This window comes from Mus musculus, chromosome 11 (genome assembly GCF_000001635.26).
Source record: "Mus musculus strain C57BL/6J chromosome 11, GRCm38.p6 C57BL/6J".
NCBI classification, from domain to species: domain Eukaryota; kingdom Metazoa; phylum Chordata; class Mammalia; order Rodentia; family Muridae; genus Mus; species Mus musculus.
In genome coordinates this window covers 83,304,394-83,321,463 of record NC_000077.6, presented here as the reverse complement: position 1 = coordinate 83,321,463, position 17,070 = coordinate 83,304,394, and the positions used below count along the sequence as shown (strand labels likewise).

The following is a 17,070-nucleotide window of genomic DNA, read 5'->3' as shown; positions in this document are numbered from 1 at the left end:
GCTACAGTGTACTTACATATAATAAATAAATCTTTAAAAAAACAAAAACAAAAACAAAAAACTGAGCCAGGCAGTGGTGGCACATGCCTTTAATCCCAGCACCTGGGAGGCAGAGGCAGGTGGATGTCTGAGTTCGAGGCCAGCCTGGTCTACAGAGTGAGTTCCAGGACAGCCAAGGCTACACAGAGAAACCCTGTTTCGGAAAACAAAACAAAACAAAACAAAACAAAACAAAAAGTCTGAGAGCAATGGAAGGAGCCCAACAGATGCTGGCACAGGCCTCATCTTGTTTCACATATGCCTTCAGACCACATTCCACCTCCTGTCTAGTTGCCCTCGATTCTTTCTCCAGTGATGGAGACAAAGGCCAGGGCCTCATACATGCTAGGGAAGTGCTCTGCCACTGAGCTATATTTCAAACTTCGAGATTATTTTAAAACGAATCATACAAAGTATATTTCTTATGAGCTACAAGCCTAGCACTTGGCTCTGAGACAGGGTCAGGCTATGTATAGTTTATGCTGACCTGAAACAACTTACTACGTAGGCCAAGAGACCTTGAACTCACTATTCTCCTACCTCAGCTTCCTAAGCACTGAGATTTCAGATGTACATCATTACTGCCAACCTCTAGTTTCATCTACAATCATTTAGGCATACTCTAAGAAAAATAATTAGCTTTATCAACAGCCCCCACCAAAAATTACAATTTCCACATCAATTCACTGTGGTATCAAAGCATTCCAACAGTTATACTGCACATTTTCAGTTTAATGCACATTTTCTTCACTGTTGGCCAGGAGGAATTAAGTAGGTCCCGAGTCCTTGTGATGTGAGCCTATGTTTTCAAGTGTGTCTACGCTTTCTCCTATGTTCAAGTTTGAAATTCTTCTTTTTTTTTTTTAAGATTTATTTATTATTATACGTAAGTACACTGTAGCTGTCTTCAGACACCCCAGAAGCGGGCATCAGATCTCATTACAGATGGTTGTGAGCCACCATGTGGTTGCTGGGATTTGAACTCAGGACCTTCAGAAGAGCAGTCAGTGCTCTTACCCACTGAGCCATCTCTCCAGCCCAAGTTTGAAATCCTTAATCAAGATCTGGAATCAGTCATTTCTCCAAGGTGTCTGATTTCCTTGTAATAGAGTTTATGGATATATTTACTTGTATTCAGTATTATGCATTTACAAAATGGGGCATAGTCAAATATAAACGGTCTGTTCATTTCCCAAGTACTAGCCATCTTTTCATAATTTACCATTTCCCTATAAGAAATGTCTAAGCCGGGCATGGTGCACACGCCTTTAATCCCAGCACTTGGGAGGCAGAGGCAGGCGGATTTCTAAATTCAAGGCCAGCCTGGTCTACAGAGTGAGTTCCAGGACAGCCAGGGCTACGCAGAGAAACCCTGTCTCAAAAAAAAAAGAAAGAAAGAAAGAAAAAGAAATGTCTAACTACACTCACAAAGTAGCATCATTAGCATAAAAGGACTGAAGTTCCAAGTTTGGATTCTAAAATGAGTCATATTTAAAAAACAGAATTAATCCCAGTACTTGGGAGGCAGAGGTAGATGAATTTCTGAGTTTGAGGCCAGCCTGGTCTACAGAGTCAGTTCCAGGACAGCCAGGGCTACACAGAGAAACCCTGTCTGGAAAAAAAACCAAAAACACAAAACAAAACAAAAAACCAGAAGTTAACTATAAAGTTAGCAAATAGCCTTCCCTTATTAAAATACTTTAAGATTCTAAATATTTCTACATATCTTACATATATAAAAAAAATGCCTGTTAGTATATTTCACATAGTACATGTCTTGTCCACACAAAAAGCAGACTAGAGAAGCTATGCTTTCCGTCCTAAACATGATATGTTTTCTTAATTACGTAAGTGCATCGGCATGTCAGGTGGAGGTCAGAGGACCACTTTGAGTGTCACTTCTCCTCTTGAATCATGTGGATCCTGGATATTGATTTCAGGTGACTAGGCGATCTCTCTGCTCTAAAAATAGAAAGTATTTACAAGAAGGAAGATGGGCTGCAAATTCAAAAAGAATCCATCAAATCTCCAATGAACCTCTTGACTTCTATTCTGAGAGTAGGCAATTATTTGCTTAGCGGTATAGTTTCATACACATGGAGAGAACTGAAACTCTCTCAGAAGTGGGTTTTTTGTTTGTCTAAGAGAACATGCAGATGCAGAGTGGCTGCAGCACCAGTCAGTGATTACAAAACGTTATCAAATATGCGCTTAGCAGTCCTAAGTGCTGCTAACAGCCCACACAAGAAGACTAAAGCTTGGAACACTGGTACGTGCTTAACCCCAACATCTGGAAGGCTAAGGAAGGAAGATGCCAGCTCAAGTCCTGTCTGTACTTCATGAAGAGTTCAAAGCTGGCCTCAGTAACTTAGTGAGACTCTCTCTTGAAATAAAGAGAGCTGGGAAGGAGTTTAGTAATAAAGGGTTTGCCTAGCATAAGCAAGGTCATAGGTTCAATCCCCAGTACCAACAAGGGAAAATTGTAGTATATTTCAAAGGTTTATGGTCATTACTTTAAAGAGGAGTAACACTTCCAAATTTTCTCAGTTTTTCCTTTCTGAATGACGATAGTATGACCCACATAAACAAAAGTTTTCTGGAGATCTGGGGGAAAGTGGATGCTGAAGGAAGGGCTCTTGAGACCAAAAAGCTGAGAGCTGTCCCTATAAGCAACAGAAACCCAGATAACAGCAGTGGGACAGGATGCTCCAAAGATCCTGATGTCCTGAAGTAGGTTTCTGCTAGTCCTGTTTCACATGTTAGCTTAGGCTACTGCTATGCAGAATTCAAAGGTTGATAAAATTTTCTAAGAGGCCAAAATAATAAATATTTTAGACTTAGTAGACCAAGAATCCACTTAAATTAACAAGCATAAGCCAGGCATAGTAACACACTTTTAATTCAGCATGTGGAGAGCAGAGACAGATGGATCTCTGAGTTCAAGGCCATCCTAGTGAGTTCCAGGATAGCCAGGACTTCATAATAGACTTTGTCTCAAAGATAAGATAAAATAAAATAAATCTTAAGCCTATTTTATAAGTTATTTTAAAGTGAGTGTTATTTTTATCAATGAGGAAGATGGCAATGTCTTACATTTGATTCAAGGTTTGTACATGTATGTGGAGGTCTGAGACAGGACAGAAGTGCTTCTCTGCTGGGTTTAGGGGACTAAAATAGGTCATTAGGCTCTGCAGAAAATGACTTTACCCACTGAGCAACCATATCAGCCCCTTGTTTAAACACTCATAAGTCTCTATAGCACCTTTTTAAGTTGACACAGCTGGATTCTCATGTCACTACCTCTGCTGGGGAACGTTTTAGATGATGTGTAAGAAGAAAACACAGCTTCATATAAATATAGGACTTGGAAAATAAAGAAATAGCTTAGTGTCTTTTTAAAATAAATGGATATTGTTTTCTATATGTTTATTTTATCTTATTTGCAGTAGTGTTTTGCTTGCATGTATGTATGTGCACTACATATATGCCTGACACCTGAGGAGGTCAGAAGAAGGTACTAAGAGCACTGGACCTCCTGGGTGCTGGGAACTGAACCCAGGTCCTTTGCAAGAGCAACAAATTACTCTTGACTACTGAGCCATTTCTCCAGTACCCTAATCACAGAATAATAAAAACACAGCTTCAGTATATGTGTACATACACACACACACACACACACACAAACAGGCACATATGCAGGCATACACACACACACACACACACACACACACACACACACATTTTTTTAAGAAAGGGAAACTGCTGGCAGGATGGGCCAGATGACCTCAGGTGGCAGGAGAGAACAGACTCGAGAGCAGTCCTCTAACCTCCACAGGCACACACACGTACATAAATAAACAAAATACCTATATCTGATAAAATACAATTTTACTGTATCATGAACAAGAGTCATGAATGAACTGCTCTTTTCTTTTTTTCTTGGAGTGAAAAAGAGAATGACTCTCCCCGCCAGCACCACTGCCTGGATTCACGGTAAGGTGGTGGCAATTCTTACCATCACTGAAAAGCTCAGAATGGTAAAGGGGAAAAGAGAATCAAGATTTATAAAAACAGCTTTTATCTCATGGATCTGAGAGGGCGTTATAGACTGTGGAGCCTGCACTTTAAACAGCTCACTAGTCACAGAAGCAAAAATTAATAATGGTCAAGGGAATGTTGGCTCCCACCTTGAATCCAACAACAGAATATAGAGCTGCAAAGCTAAGAGCACTGACTTAAACCAATTAGAGTATGTGAGCTGATGGCTCAGGTTAAGAGCACTGAGTGTTCTTTCAGAGGTACTGAGTTCAATTCTCAGCAACCACATGGTAGCTCACAACCATCCGTAATGGGATCCAATGTCCTCTTCTGGTGTGTCTGAAGACATCAACAGTGTACTCATATAAATAAGTTAATCTTGAAAAGAAAAGAAAAGAAAAGAAAAGAAAAGAAAAGAAAAGAAAAGAAAAGAAAAGAAAGGAAAAGAAAAGAAAAGAAAAGGAAAGAAAAGAAAAGAAAAGGGATATGTGAGCTCAGCATATTTTTATCATCTTTTAAAACTACCTCAGCAATAAATTTGTAACAGTGCCAGGACTAGAGATGGTTTATGCTATATCTGCATGCAACAAAAATTTAAAAAGCAAGCAACTTAGGTCAGAGATAATATAAAAGTGTGTACTTTTCCTTGTGATGTCTACAATGGAGCAACAACACATTTCCACAGGTTCCACAAGTTTGGTTTTCTCAAGACATTGGTGCTATGTTGCCCAGGGTAGATGTCCAAATCTGGCTCAAGTGATCCTCCTGCCTCAGCCTCTCAAGCGGCTACCTCAGGGGTCTGCAGCGTCTAGGAAAGCTGTAAGGGCTGACTGTCCATAGGGGGGCAAGAATCATCCCTACCTCACGTCCTTCCCCACGGTCATAGCAGCAATCACTTTCTTCACAGCCTCCTTCCTCTTTTCTTTCTTTTCATTGTTGAGTTCAGCTTTTAATTCAAAAATTTCTCCTAAAAGAGATGAGAGCAAATAGGGATGGTTTCAGGACTACAGTACAGACAGAATATTGCAATATAAAATACCATCAGGATGACAAGGCAGCCACTGAAGTAAGGTTACTTTAAACTTATAAGAGATGTGCAATTCAAAGCCCCAGAATGTTAACTGACCCACCGACAAAGACCCCATCAACACGTCCTAAACCTTTAAATCATCGTCTTTAAAAGGCCACACAGACCCTACTTTAGAAAGCATAAGAGCAAGAAAAAGAAAACCTCACTGCAACAGCATTAGGATCAGTATTTTAGGAATAGCAGACTTTTAAGGACCTAAGAAGAAAATAAATGAAAGTAGGGAGCTGGCTTGGAAATCAGTGTTTACAAACTAATAGAGATACAACTTAACAGACTAATAAATTAGGCTCAAAAATCACAGTTTATTACTTACAAAATTGGGCTTAGCATCCCCCACCCCTCTCAAGATTTATTTATTTTACGTGTTTTACTTTTTTGCCTGCATGTATGTCTACACACCACATGTATCCCTGGTACCCTCAGAGGGCAGAATAGGGTATTGAACGCCCTGGAAAAGTTATGGAGAGTTGTGAGTCACTATGTGGGTGCTGGGAACTAAACTCAGGTCCTCTCCAAGAACAAGTGCTCTTAACTGCTGAGCCGTGACTCCAAGGCCCAGCATTCACTTCCTGGCTTCAGTTCCCAGCACCCATATGGTAGCTTATAACTGTTCCTAACTCTAGTTCCAGGGAACCTGATGCCCTCTTGCCTCTGCTAGCACCAGGCACACATATGTCCACGCAGAAAAACACTCATATACATAAAAATAATAATTGCTTTAAAGGACAACTTTTGGGAGTTGGTTCTCTTTAGACCTTCTTAAAATGTCTTGTTTCTGCTGCTGTGCTGTATACTCTGAATGATTCTCCTGTCTGTATCCCATGCTGAAGTAGGAATAATGGGATTACTGATGCATACAACACCACATGCAACTTTACTATATGGGTTCCAGGGATAGAGCCTAGATGGTCAGGCTTGGATAGCAAACACTTTTCCTTACTAAGCTATTTTACCAGACAAAGAAATGATCAAAACTATCAATCCAGTCTGGACCAAATGAACTGGGTTGTCAAGAGCTCTTAATTCGTGGGTTATCCTAATGTACAAGTACAGTTAAGTCAGAAAAGAAAAAGAAATCACCAGTCTATAGTAGCATGACTGGTAGGGGGTAATAATCCACTTTCTAACAGGATTGGAAGTCCACTCACAGGAGGGGATTCATGCTTGGTACTTGTGATGGTTTCAATGAAAATGTCCCCATAGACTCACATGTTTAAATACTTGGTCCTCAGTTGGTACAACTGTTTGGGATGGCTTAGGACATAGGGTCTTGATGGCAGAAGTGTGTCGCTCAGGGAGGGCCTTTGGGGTTTCAAAAGGTGTCATTCTACTGTTTCTGTTTGTGGATTTGGATGTGAACTCTCGGCTGCTGCACATGTGCCACATCTGCCTGTCTGCATGGCATGATGGGGATGCACTCCTATTCCTCTGGAACCATGAGCCCCAAAGAAACCCTTCTTTCTATAAGTTGCCTTGGCCATGTTATTTTGTCACAGCAATAGAAAAGAAACTAATACAGTACTGGAAACCTGGTCAAGAGCCCATGGCTCAGGAGGTTATAGGCCTCGGTGGGCTATCTATCACTGTTATCTGCTGAAGGATCATGTTGTCCAACTGCTTTCTACATATATACATTTATACTCCCAAATTAGTGTTGTTCTCAACCTCCATAGAAAAGCTTGTTCCAATTAGGCAGTGGTTAATGCAGAGTCAAAATTATTCAAAGTGCTGAGAATAAGTGAGTGACCCAGTCCTAAATGGAACATCTGTATCAACTACCTCACCTGCCCCATGTCTCAGAGACCATCACAGAGGAAGGGACAGTGGAGACAGTGTGTGACATGGAGTGTAGGAAGGAGGGTTGTGAAAGGCTGTTTCTGTACATGAGGTAGCCATTGCATCCATTAACTCACCGTGCCTATGGTTATGTGCATGATAACAAACCAGCCAATATTAAAGCAGGGACGGGGGAGGGGCTCACAAGGCTCAAGCCCTAGTTTGGGAGCTCATGGTAGGTGATGGCAGCTGGGAGGGAGAAAGCCATTATTCTTTGGTGATGTGGCCACTGGCAGATTGTCCAAGCTCTTAGAAGGTCCCATAAAAATGGGCATGAGGGAGGCACTAATTAGATTCAGTGTGTTATAATAAATAAATAAATAAATAAATAAATAAATAAATGCACACATGCCATGAAGTTGGGAGGGGGCATAATAGGAAGAACTGGAGGGGGAAGTGGGTGCTGGATATGAACAAAATACATTACTTATGTATGAAATTCTCAATAAATATATATATGGACTGGTAAGATGTCTAAATGGTTAAAGGTGCTTCAGAACCAACTTTTGAAAGCTGTCATCTGATTTCCACATATACTATGGCATGTGTGTGTGTGTGTGTGTGTGTATGTGTGCGCGCGCACGTGCACACGCACACACACTGAATATAAAATAAATATGGGAAAAAAGCACTACCCTAGTGAGTAGTTTAATAAGTTATTTGGCTTTAAGGTCTCAGCCTCAATCATTTGAATGTCAATTCAATTGAATTCCATGAAAGTCAATGTGGCCCAGCACAGTAGCACACGTCTGTAATCCCAGCATTCAGGAGGCAAAGGCAGGAAGGTAGACTGCCATAAGTTCAAGGCCAGCCTGGTCTACTTAGCAAGTTTCAGGCCAGATGAGGCTACATGAGATCCTGTCTCAGAAAACAAGCAAAAAGGTGGAGGAAGAATGAAGCTTAAAATGATACAAACTAGGGACATTTCTAAGGACCCAGTTATGAACGACTACTCAAGAAGTGTCAAAGATTATTACCACTACTTTAAGGCTCCATGTCTAGCCTCATCTGCCTTTAGAACACAAGGGATAAAAGAAAAAGGCCTAATCAGACAAAGGAGGAGGAGAATGGAAGGAGGGCTACCCCACACCATCATTTTCATAAGAAAAAGGCAACAACTCTCATCAGACAGAAGGAGGGTCGAATGAAAGAAAGGCTCCCCACACCACATACATGGTCATGCCTACTCCCATTTCTTCCTTCTGTGGATACCCCTACCTTTTTTGTTGTTTGTTCTGTCTGCAATCGGGCCTTGCTATGTAACCCTGAAGGGCCTGGAATACACAATGTAGACTAAGCTAGCCTCTTGTCTCAGGCCACCCTGCCTGTCTTCAGACTGCTGGGATTACAGGTATATAATCACTCCAACCATTTTTCCATCTGTCTGTTAAACCTGACTACTGTTGCCTCCTTGCCCACCACCTTCCAGACTGCTCTCAATGATCATTCTACCCTGACGTCATCCACCACTCTGACCACTCTGTGATCTCCCTGAAACCCATGACAGGAAGTATATCGACAAGAGACATAAAAATGGAGCACATAAAAGCTGATTTTATCAATATCCATCCCCAGTAGGCAAGCAAATTGCTTAAAAAAAAAATCACTATTCCATTTAATTGACAACTACAAAAATAACACTGGCAGAAAGGCCAGGCCTTTAAAGAGTCAGTCTCTTTTTTACTGAGCTGTGTGCTGCTGTCATTTACTTCTGGAACAGTGAAGGGCAAACAGCAGGGATTCACAAGTCTGAATTGAACGGAGAGCAGCACGAGGAGCTGCAGAATTGAAACAGGATGTAACTGAAATTATTCCAGAACCCAGCATAAATTTAAAGAATCTGCTCCAGAGGCGGTTCTGGTGGGCGGTACAGGAAGCAAAAGGAACACAGTCTATCCATTTTTGAAAAGCATATTAGTTGTGACTAATTTGTACGTCCCAAACTTTTATAAATGTCATTTGTACCCTTTGAAAGAAAGGGTTTGATAAATTAGGTGAGTTTTAAAACAACTTTTAGGAAAAGGCCAAGCGTGTGCTTTTAATCCCAGCACTTAGAGAAAGCAGAGGCAGGAAAATCTTCAAGGTCAGCCTAGACTCCAGAGTGAGTCCCAGGACACCCAAAGAACCCTGTCTCAAAAATGAAACAACAAAACCTTCCCATGTCATTATAGACAGTATGCTGGTTATCAAAGCACAGAAAGTGTTAACAGAGGAAAACGTAAATACATCTGGAATAAATCAACAAGGAGTTGATGGCTCTTTCGGTGTGGCTCTTACTAGTGTGTCTGTGTACACATCAGTGCGCGTGAGATCTATGTGTGGGTGAGAGTGAATGGAGGGTAGAGGACAACTTCGAGGAGCTGGCTCTTTCTTTCCACCTTTAGTGGGCTGCAGAGCTCAAACTCAGGTTGTCAGGCTTACCCGGCAAGCACCTTTACTGGATGAGCCATTTTGGTGGCCATTTGATTCTGAGACAGAATCTTGCTATGCAGCTCAATCTAGCCTCACAAGCATCCTGCATCAGCCTCCTCAGTGCAGAGATTCTAGGCATATGCCACCATGACAAGCAGGCTGATAGTTTTTGTGAGGTGTAAACAACAAAGATAGAGAAGAAACTGGATAAATCAAAAGACAAACACTAGGAAAAGTATCTTGCATGTGCCATATTTTATTACCCAACCCCACTCATTTCACTAGTCAAATCTACTAAGCACTGTTAGCAGCTAAGACTGGTTTTCAGAGTTGGCTACATATTAAAAAAAAAAAAAATCTGTAGAGCTTTTAAAAACTCACTATTCAGTCTAGCATGGTGATATATATTTGCAATCCCAGCACTTGAAAGTATGTCAGGAGAGTGAATTCCACGCTAACTTGGAGTACATCACACGTTCTAAGACAACCCGGCTAATTAATGGTAAGACTCTATCTCAACACTAAATAAAATAGATTACATAGAAAAAATCAGAACAAGGACTGGAGAGATGGCCCAGAAGGTAGAATACTGGCTGTCCTTCCAAAGGACCTGAATTTGACCCTGTCTTAGTCAGGGTTTCTATTCCTGCACAAACATCATGACCAAGAAGCAAGTTGGAGAGGAAAGGGTTTATTCAGCTTACACTTCCACATTGCTGTTCATCACCAAGGAAGTCAGGACTGGAACTCAAGCAGATCAGGAAGCAGGAGCTGATGCAGAGGCCATGGAGGCATGTTCTTTACTGGCTTGCTCAGCCTGCTCTCTTATAGAACCAAGACTACCAGCCCAGAGATGGTCCCACCCACAAGGGGCCTTTCCCCCTTGATCACTAATTGAGGAAATGCCTTACAGTTGGATCTCTGGAGGCATTTCCTCAACTCAAGCTCCTTTCTCTGTGATAACTCCAGCTGTGTCAAGTTGACCCAAAACTAGCCAATACAGACCCCAATACTGACTTGGTAGGTTTGCAACCAACTTTAACTGCACTTCCCAAGGACTCTGGTGTCCTCCTCCAGCCTTCATAGGCACCAGGCATGCATGTGGTACACGGACACATAAGCAGGTAAAATACCCATATATGTTAAATAAAATAATAAATGAAAAAAATTTTAAAGGGAGATCCTCTAATATCAGCTGTGGGCCTTCTACATCCTTGTAAGCAACACACACTTGTTGAAAAAATCAATCTTCAAACTGTATATATTCCCCAGTTATGATTTTGTGACATTTGCTTTATAATTCTCTACATACACACAGATCTTTTTCTTCATACTATTATAAGTTGCAGACATTATGCCTCTTTAGCCTTGAATATGTAACTTGTGTTTTTAAGGATAAGGAACTTTTCTTATTTTAATATTAAACAATTAATACTAAAACATCAATATATCACCACCACCAGCTCAATGCCCTTTATAGCAACTTGATTCCGATCCCATCCCACCTCTGGGGCAGCATTCAGCTTAAGAACTCTGCAGTGACTTGTTGTGCCAGGAGAAGGGAGGGGGGAATAGGGAGGGGCCGTGTGAGGAGAGAACTGGGGGAAGAGGAGGGTCTGCGATTGGGATGTGAGTAAATAAAACTAATTAAAAATGCTAAAAAAAAAAAAGTATTACACTTATTGTCATGTCCTCGAAGCAATTTATTTTTATAATAAGATTTTTTTTTTAAGATAGGGTCTTAAAAACCCTGGCTGTTCTGAAACTATGTAGACTAGCCAGCCTGGCCCTGAATTCATAGCAATCCACTCACCTCTGCCTCCCAAGTGCTATGTCATGATAAGATGTACAGGGCCCTTATTATGAGAAGCGCCTCCAATTTGCCATGGGTTTCCTGAATCGCAATAAGGTTATAAATGCTGGCAAGATAACTTCATAAAACATCACATCAAAAGGCAAACGGTGTTACTCTGACTGGTTTTGGTGATGTCAACAATGAATTAAGGTTCTACATACCATTTTTGTTGGTTTTTTAAGTGTGTGTGTGTGTGTTGCTTGGTACCCATAGATGTCAGAACAGGGTGCCAGATTCCCTGGAACCAGAGCTATAAATGGTTGTGAACTACAGTGTGGATGCTGGGAATCAAAGCAAGGGCCTCTGCACACACAAGTGCTCTAACCGCTGAGCCGTCTCTCCAGCTCCCTGAATGCTAGAGTCTGACATTAAAGACCTAATATGTTTCATCTCTGTAATTTTTTTTGGTAGTTTTTTTTTTTTTTAAAGATTTATTTATTTATTACATGTAAGTACACTGTAGCTGTCTTCATACACTCCAGAAGAAGGCATCAGATCTCATTACGGATGGTTGTGAGCCACCATGTGGTTGCTGGGATTTGAACTCAGTACCTTCAGAAGAGCAGTCAGTGCTCTTAACCGCTGAGCCATCTCACCAGCCCTTTTTTTGGTAGTTTTTCGAGACAGGGTTTCTCTGTATAGCCCTGGCTGTCCTGGAACTCACTCTGTAGACCAGGCTGGCCTTGAACTCAGAAATCCACTGCCTCTGCATCCCCAGTGCTGGGATTAAAGGCGTGTGCCACCACACCCGGCATCGTAATTAGTAATTTGCTTAAAGATATTTTGAAACCCAATCAATGCCCTGTTCCTTATCAAACTTCCCACTTACTAACTTTAGCATCATAACTCTTGCCTAAATTATAATTTATACTAAATATAGTCACACATGTATTGATTATACTCATTAGGTTAATATCCATTACTCTGATCATTTTGTTTTGTTTGGTTTGGGTTTTTTTTGAGACAAGGTTTCTCTGTGTAGCCCTGGCTGTCCTGGAACTGGCTTTGTAGGCTGGTCTCAAACTCTCAGAGATCCACCTGCCTCTGCCTCTAAGTGCTGGGATTAAAGGCATTTGTCACCACCACCTGGCTGAAAAATGTCATTTAGAAACCAAGATTGACTACTTGGAACCCTGTGTACCTACTCTGACTTAAGTGAAAATCAGGTACTTAATCAGTAACTCCACTGGTGTTAAAGAACTAAGCAAAATGTGCACAATACACTTTCAGACTCAGCTAAGTCTGAAGATAAACGCACCAGGAAATACTTCAAGGCAAACAAAGACAAATTCTATGCTAGCCACTAGAGAAGAGGACACATACACCAGAAAAGCAGGCCAAGACACTGAAAAGAAGAGTGATAAATGGCACAGTAGCTGGTGCCAGGCCCAGAATACTTCAGCAAACAGAAGACCTGCTGGGTCCAAAAGCACACACTTCTGATTCTGAGAAGCAGAGCAAGCTCAGCGGGGGGGCCTAGTAAGCTGAGGACAGTGACACTAACCTAGCTCCCACAGAAGGACCAGCCATACTTCTAGAAATGAGCCACGTGGAAACAATTGGGGAAGTTAGATTTTCCCAAGAAGAATCCTTAGTTTGTAAGCCCACACTCAGTAAAAGCCAGTATTCTATTACTGACCACAAATGGGATAAATCGAGCCAAGAGCGAGAGGTGTAGCTCAATGGCAGAGCACCCACCAGGCTGTGCAAGGCTCTAGAGGTCCCCAGCACTAGAAAGCAAGCATGTAAAGTCCCCTACACTTCAATAAATGTATTAAAATACAGTTATTTGTAGAAACATCAGATTCCCAGGGAGACTGCAAACGCAAGTGTAAAGACGTCAGAACACTCTACTTGGGGAGTCTAACCCAGCAACTGAACTGCACAGTCTGAAGGTCTCACAGGCTTCCCCTACTCACCCTTCTTATTGGTTGTGAAGTACTTGGAGTCAGTCATGATTCTGGATCTTTAGCGTGAACCTAGGGCAAGAGTAAAGAATGCTGTTACCCAATTACATGTCTCCAGCAAGACATCAAATTTTGAGACCATCTCTATTTAAGAATTTCTGCTTTTAAACAAAATGAGTAGCTTCTTCCCACTGCCACTGCCATTTGTGGTTCAAGCAGCACGGGAAATAAGAACTGCAACTTGCTTCAAGGAACTTCAAGGGGTGAAGTCTGAAGGGCAATGGACTAGGGCAATAATCTCAACTCCTATGGCTCTGCAGCCTCCAAGGACAAGCCTGACACCTTTGAAAATACATCTTACATTTAAGACGTTACATAAGACAATACATAAACATTTAAGACAAAGGCTTCGTTTGAAAGATTTCTAATCAGGAAAGTCTAGTTACTTCTCTGCCTCAGCATGGAGCAATTCAAACCATGGACTTCAAAGCAGCCTAAACCCAAAAGCAGAAAAATTCTGCCAACCTATTAAATATTATTTGCAAAATGGCTCTCAGAAAAATGAGCCTCCTTACTCCCAGCACCAGGAATAGAGACAGGAAGACCAAGAGGTCAAGATCTTCCTCCTAAACATAGCAGTGACTTTGAAGTGAACCTGGACTACATAAAGATGCTGTCTCAAAAAACAGAAAGGAAAGAAATGAAAGTATTAGAATACCATGTAGGGGGCTGGAGAGATGGCTCAGTGGTTAAGAGCACTGACTGCTCTTCCAAAGGCCCTGAGTTCAAATCCCAGCAACCATATGGTGGCTCACAACCATCTGTAATGATAACTGAATCTCTTCTGGGGTGTCTGAAGACAGCTACAGTGTACTTACATATAATAAATACATAAATCTTTAAACAAAACAAAAGAATACCATGTAGGATGCAAAAAGCGTTTTCATATTTGTTACATGGAGACTTGCATTAAAGTTTTCATGTTTTTCTAGCAAAAATTCAGAGAATGTTCTAATCAATCCATTCACAGCATAAATTAAATAAAACACAGACAAATTAGGGAAATTTTGTTTTTAAATATTTGTTATTATTGACTTATATATGTGTATGTGTGTACACCTGCGTGTGTGCCCCTGTACTAAGGCCAGAGGAAGGAGTTGGAACCCTGAAGCTAGAGTTACAAATGGTTGTGAACCACCTGACCTGAGTATTGGGAATTGAAACTGGGCCTCTACAAGAGCAGCAAGTGCTTTTAACCCCTGAGATACCTGTGCTTTTTGAGACAGCATCTCCCTGTGTAGCCCTGGCTGGCCTGAAACTCTCTATATAAAAGAGATTGGCCATAACTTTGCAAAGGTCCGCTTCTTCTGCCTCTGTCCAGAGTGCTAGGGTTACAAACATAACCACACATGGTTCTGTCTGTCTGTTTGTTTTTAAAGACAGGTATTATGGGGCCCAAGATAGTCTCAAACGTGCTATGTGCCTAAAGATGACTTTTAACTCTGTTTCTCATGCCCCTACCTGCCAGGTGCTGGGGGATTACAGATATGAGCCACCGCACCTGGCTAGGAATTCTTCACATAAACAGGTAGATCTGAGTTTAGGGCCAGCTTGATCTACATAATGAATTCCCGAGCCAGTAAGACCCTGTTTTAAAGACTTGTGATATAAATCTTAAGTTATTTATGAGTTTACATATGCAAACAGAAACGCTAATGTACAGAAACAATTACTAGGGCCTGGCAGACCACAGCTGTGGCTCAAAACCTTTACTGTTTCTACAGAACGCTGTTATACCATTTAAAATCCCACGAAGCATCAAAACTTCAAACCTAAGATTTAAAGACAAATTTGTTTGAAAGTTTTTCACCCACTTATTTGGGAAAAATGCATGAAAGCATTCTGTTTTCTAAAGCTCTCATATCTACCCATTCACATATATATTTTTTTTTCCTTTGAGATAGGATCGTTACTATATAGTCTTGGCAATCTTGAAACCTGCTGTAAAGACCAGGCTGGCTTCCTACACATGGGATCCTCCTGGTTCTGCCTTGTGCCACCGTATCCAGATAACATGAAATTCTAACTCTGTTCATCACCTTAAGGCATGGCTTTATTAGCAGCCTACACATTTCATGATTAGTATGATTCGATTCCTAGCACCCAACAGAGAGACTCATCGGAATCCAACACCTTCTGGTCTCCCTGGGCACATACGCATGGTACACTGACATATACACACAGAAATAACACCTGTATACATAAAATAGAATAAAATAATAAAAAGAAGCCTGCAACATATATCCTAAATCAAAAATCTCTGCTTTCTAAGAAAAAGAGATAAAGAGAACCAGCTACTTGGGAACCCGAGGTAGGTCTGGAAATTTTAATGAGGGTCTATCTTAAAAATAAAATAAGGCTGGAGATGGCTCAACAGTTAGGAGCACTAGCTGTTCTTCCAGAGGACCTGGGTTCCGTTCCTGCCATGCACTTAGCAACTTATAACCATCTGCCCTCTTCTGGCCTCTGAAGTCACTGAATACACAAGTGGTATACAGACTTACGTGCAGTCAAAATACCCATATAAAAATAAAATAAATAAATAAAGGGCCAGTAGTAGAGGGCTTGCTTAATATAGGAAAAATCCTGTGCTCAATCTTCAGTGGCATTTTGGACCAGGGATATAGCTCAATGCTAAAGTGCTTACCTAGCAGGTATAAGACATCTCCATCATCAAAAGGGGGAGAGGAAGGAAAAAAAAAAAGCAGGTAAATATATCACTCATTTAACTGACACCATAGCCAATAATTGTGATGAAATAATCACCATCATACAGGCAAAGAAAAAAGGTATCCAGTCTATCCTTGCTTTAAGGGGGTGGGAGGGACAAGGAAAAATGAAAATAGTCTAAACAAAAGCAACAGTAGAAAGGAAGGATGGGGGCAGGGATGGCCTGGATCGAAACACATTATATACTTGCATGAATTTTAAGTATTTAATTAAAAGGAGAAGAGGTGGTAATGACAGAACTTTAATGTCCCCGTGACTTTCAACTCACAATGACATATAACTATTTTTTAATCCAAGCCCCCCACACTTGCCGGATAGACACTGATGCCTATAGTAGAAGACACACACACATAAGACACACACACACAAGCCACAAGAGAACGGGAAAAACACAATTTCAACTTGCCTAGTGCTTCAAAACTCAATCTTACTGGGGCAAATTTTTGTTTTTCAGGAAATCCCTAGAAATAAACAAGCCACAATGGAATTTGAACGTACACAATCTTATACGACATGAAACCTGAAAGGTCACTGACTGACTTATCGTGTGGCCTGGGGACATTGTTAAAGGACAGAGCAGCCACAGGGCAAGGCAAGGATCCTTGGACTTGTCCTAGTCCACAGCATTGCTCCACTGCCTTTCCCAGGCCTCCCTGTACAAGGTTATATATCTAGATTAACATAACCTAGTTTCTGATAAATATAGGTTGTCGAAGTCCTTTCTCTCCTTCCAGCCTTCCCTTCCTCCAATTCCCCAAAAGAGCAGCTCAGCAGTGAAACAAGATTAATAGGCTGGGTAGAATACAGTCAGAAAAAAAAAATTATAAGGTCTTAATTTCAAATGGTTCTCTGGAAAATGGCAGCCAGCGTTAGCACTAGCAAGACCACTGTGCCCTCCTTTGCACATGAAGTCAATACTAGCCAGAGTTCAGTAAATTCTAAAGCAGAAAGTCATTCCAGTCACCTCTGCTTACAAGGATGAGTGGTATAAAGACCATTGCTGGCCAGATGTTCATAACATAAGGACAGCAGCAGCCTCAGATTAATTTAGCTTGTCAGAAATAAAACGTTAAAAGCTAAATCCACCTCTGGCTTCTATTTAA

The 17,070-nt window shown here is 41.2% G+C and overlaps 1 protein-coding gene across 4 annotated transcripts in view; it reads right to left on the bottom strand.

The window, feature by feature from the left end:
• The window catches only part of Ap2b1 (adaptor-related protein complex 2, beta 1 subunit), a 106,317-nt gene that overhangs the window by 83,572 nt on the left and 5,675 nt on the right, over positions 1-17,070 (bottom strand). For all 4 annotated transcript variants that reach the window (XM_006534258.4, XM_017314772.2, NM_001035854.2 and 1 more), the window contains exons 2-3: positions 13,190-13,249; positions 4,939-5,044 (exon numbers count right to left, since the gene is read on the bottom strand). In XM_006534258.4, the coding sequence (XP_006534321.1) occupies positions 4,939-5,044; positions 13,190-13,226 (143 nt within the window). In that variant the 5' untranslated portion in view covers positions 13,227-13,249. The remainder of the gene's footprint in view (positions 1-4,938; positions 5,045-13,189; positions 13,250-17,070) is intronic.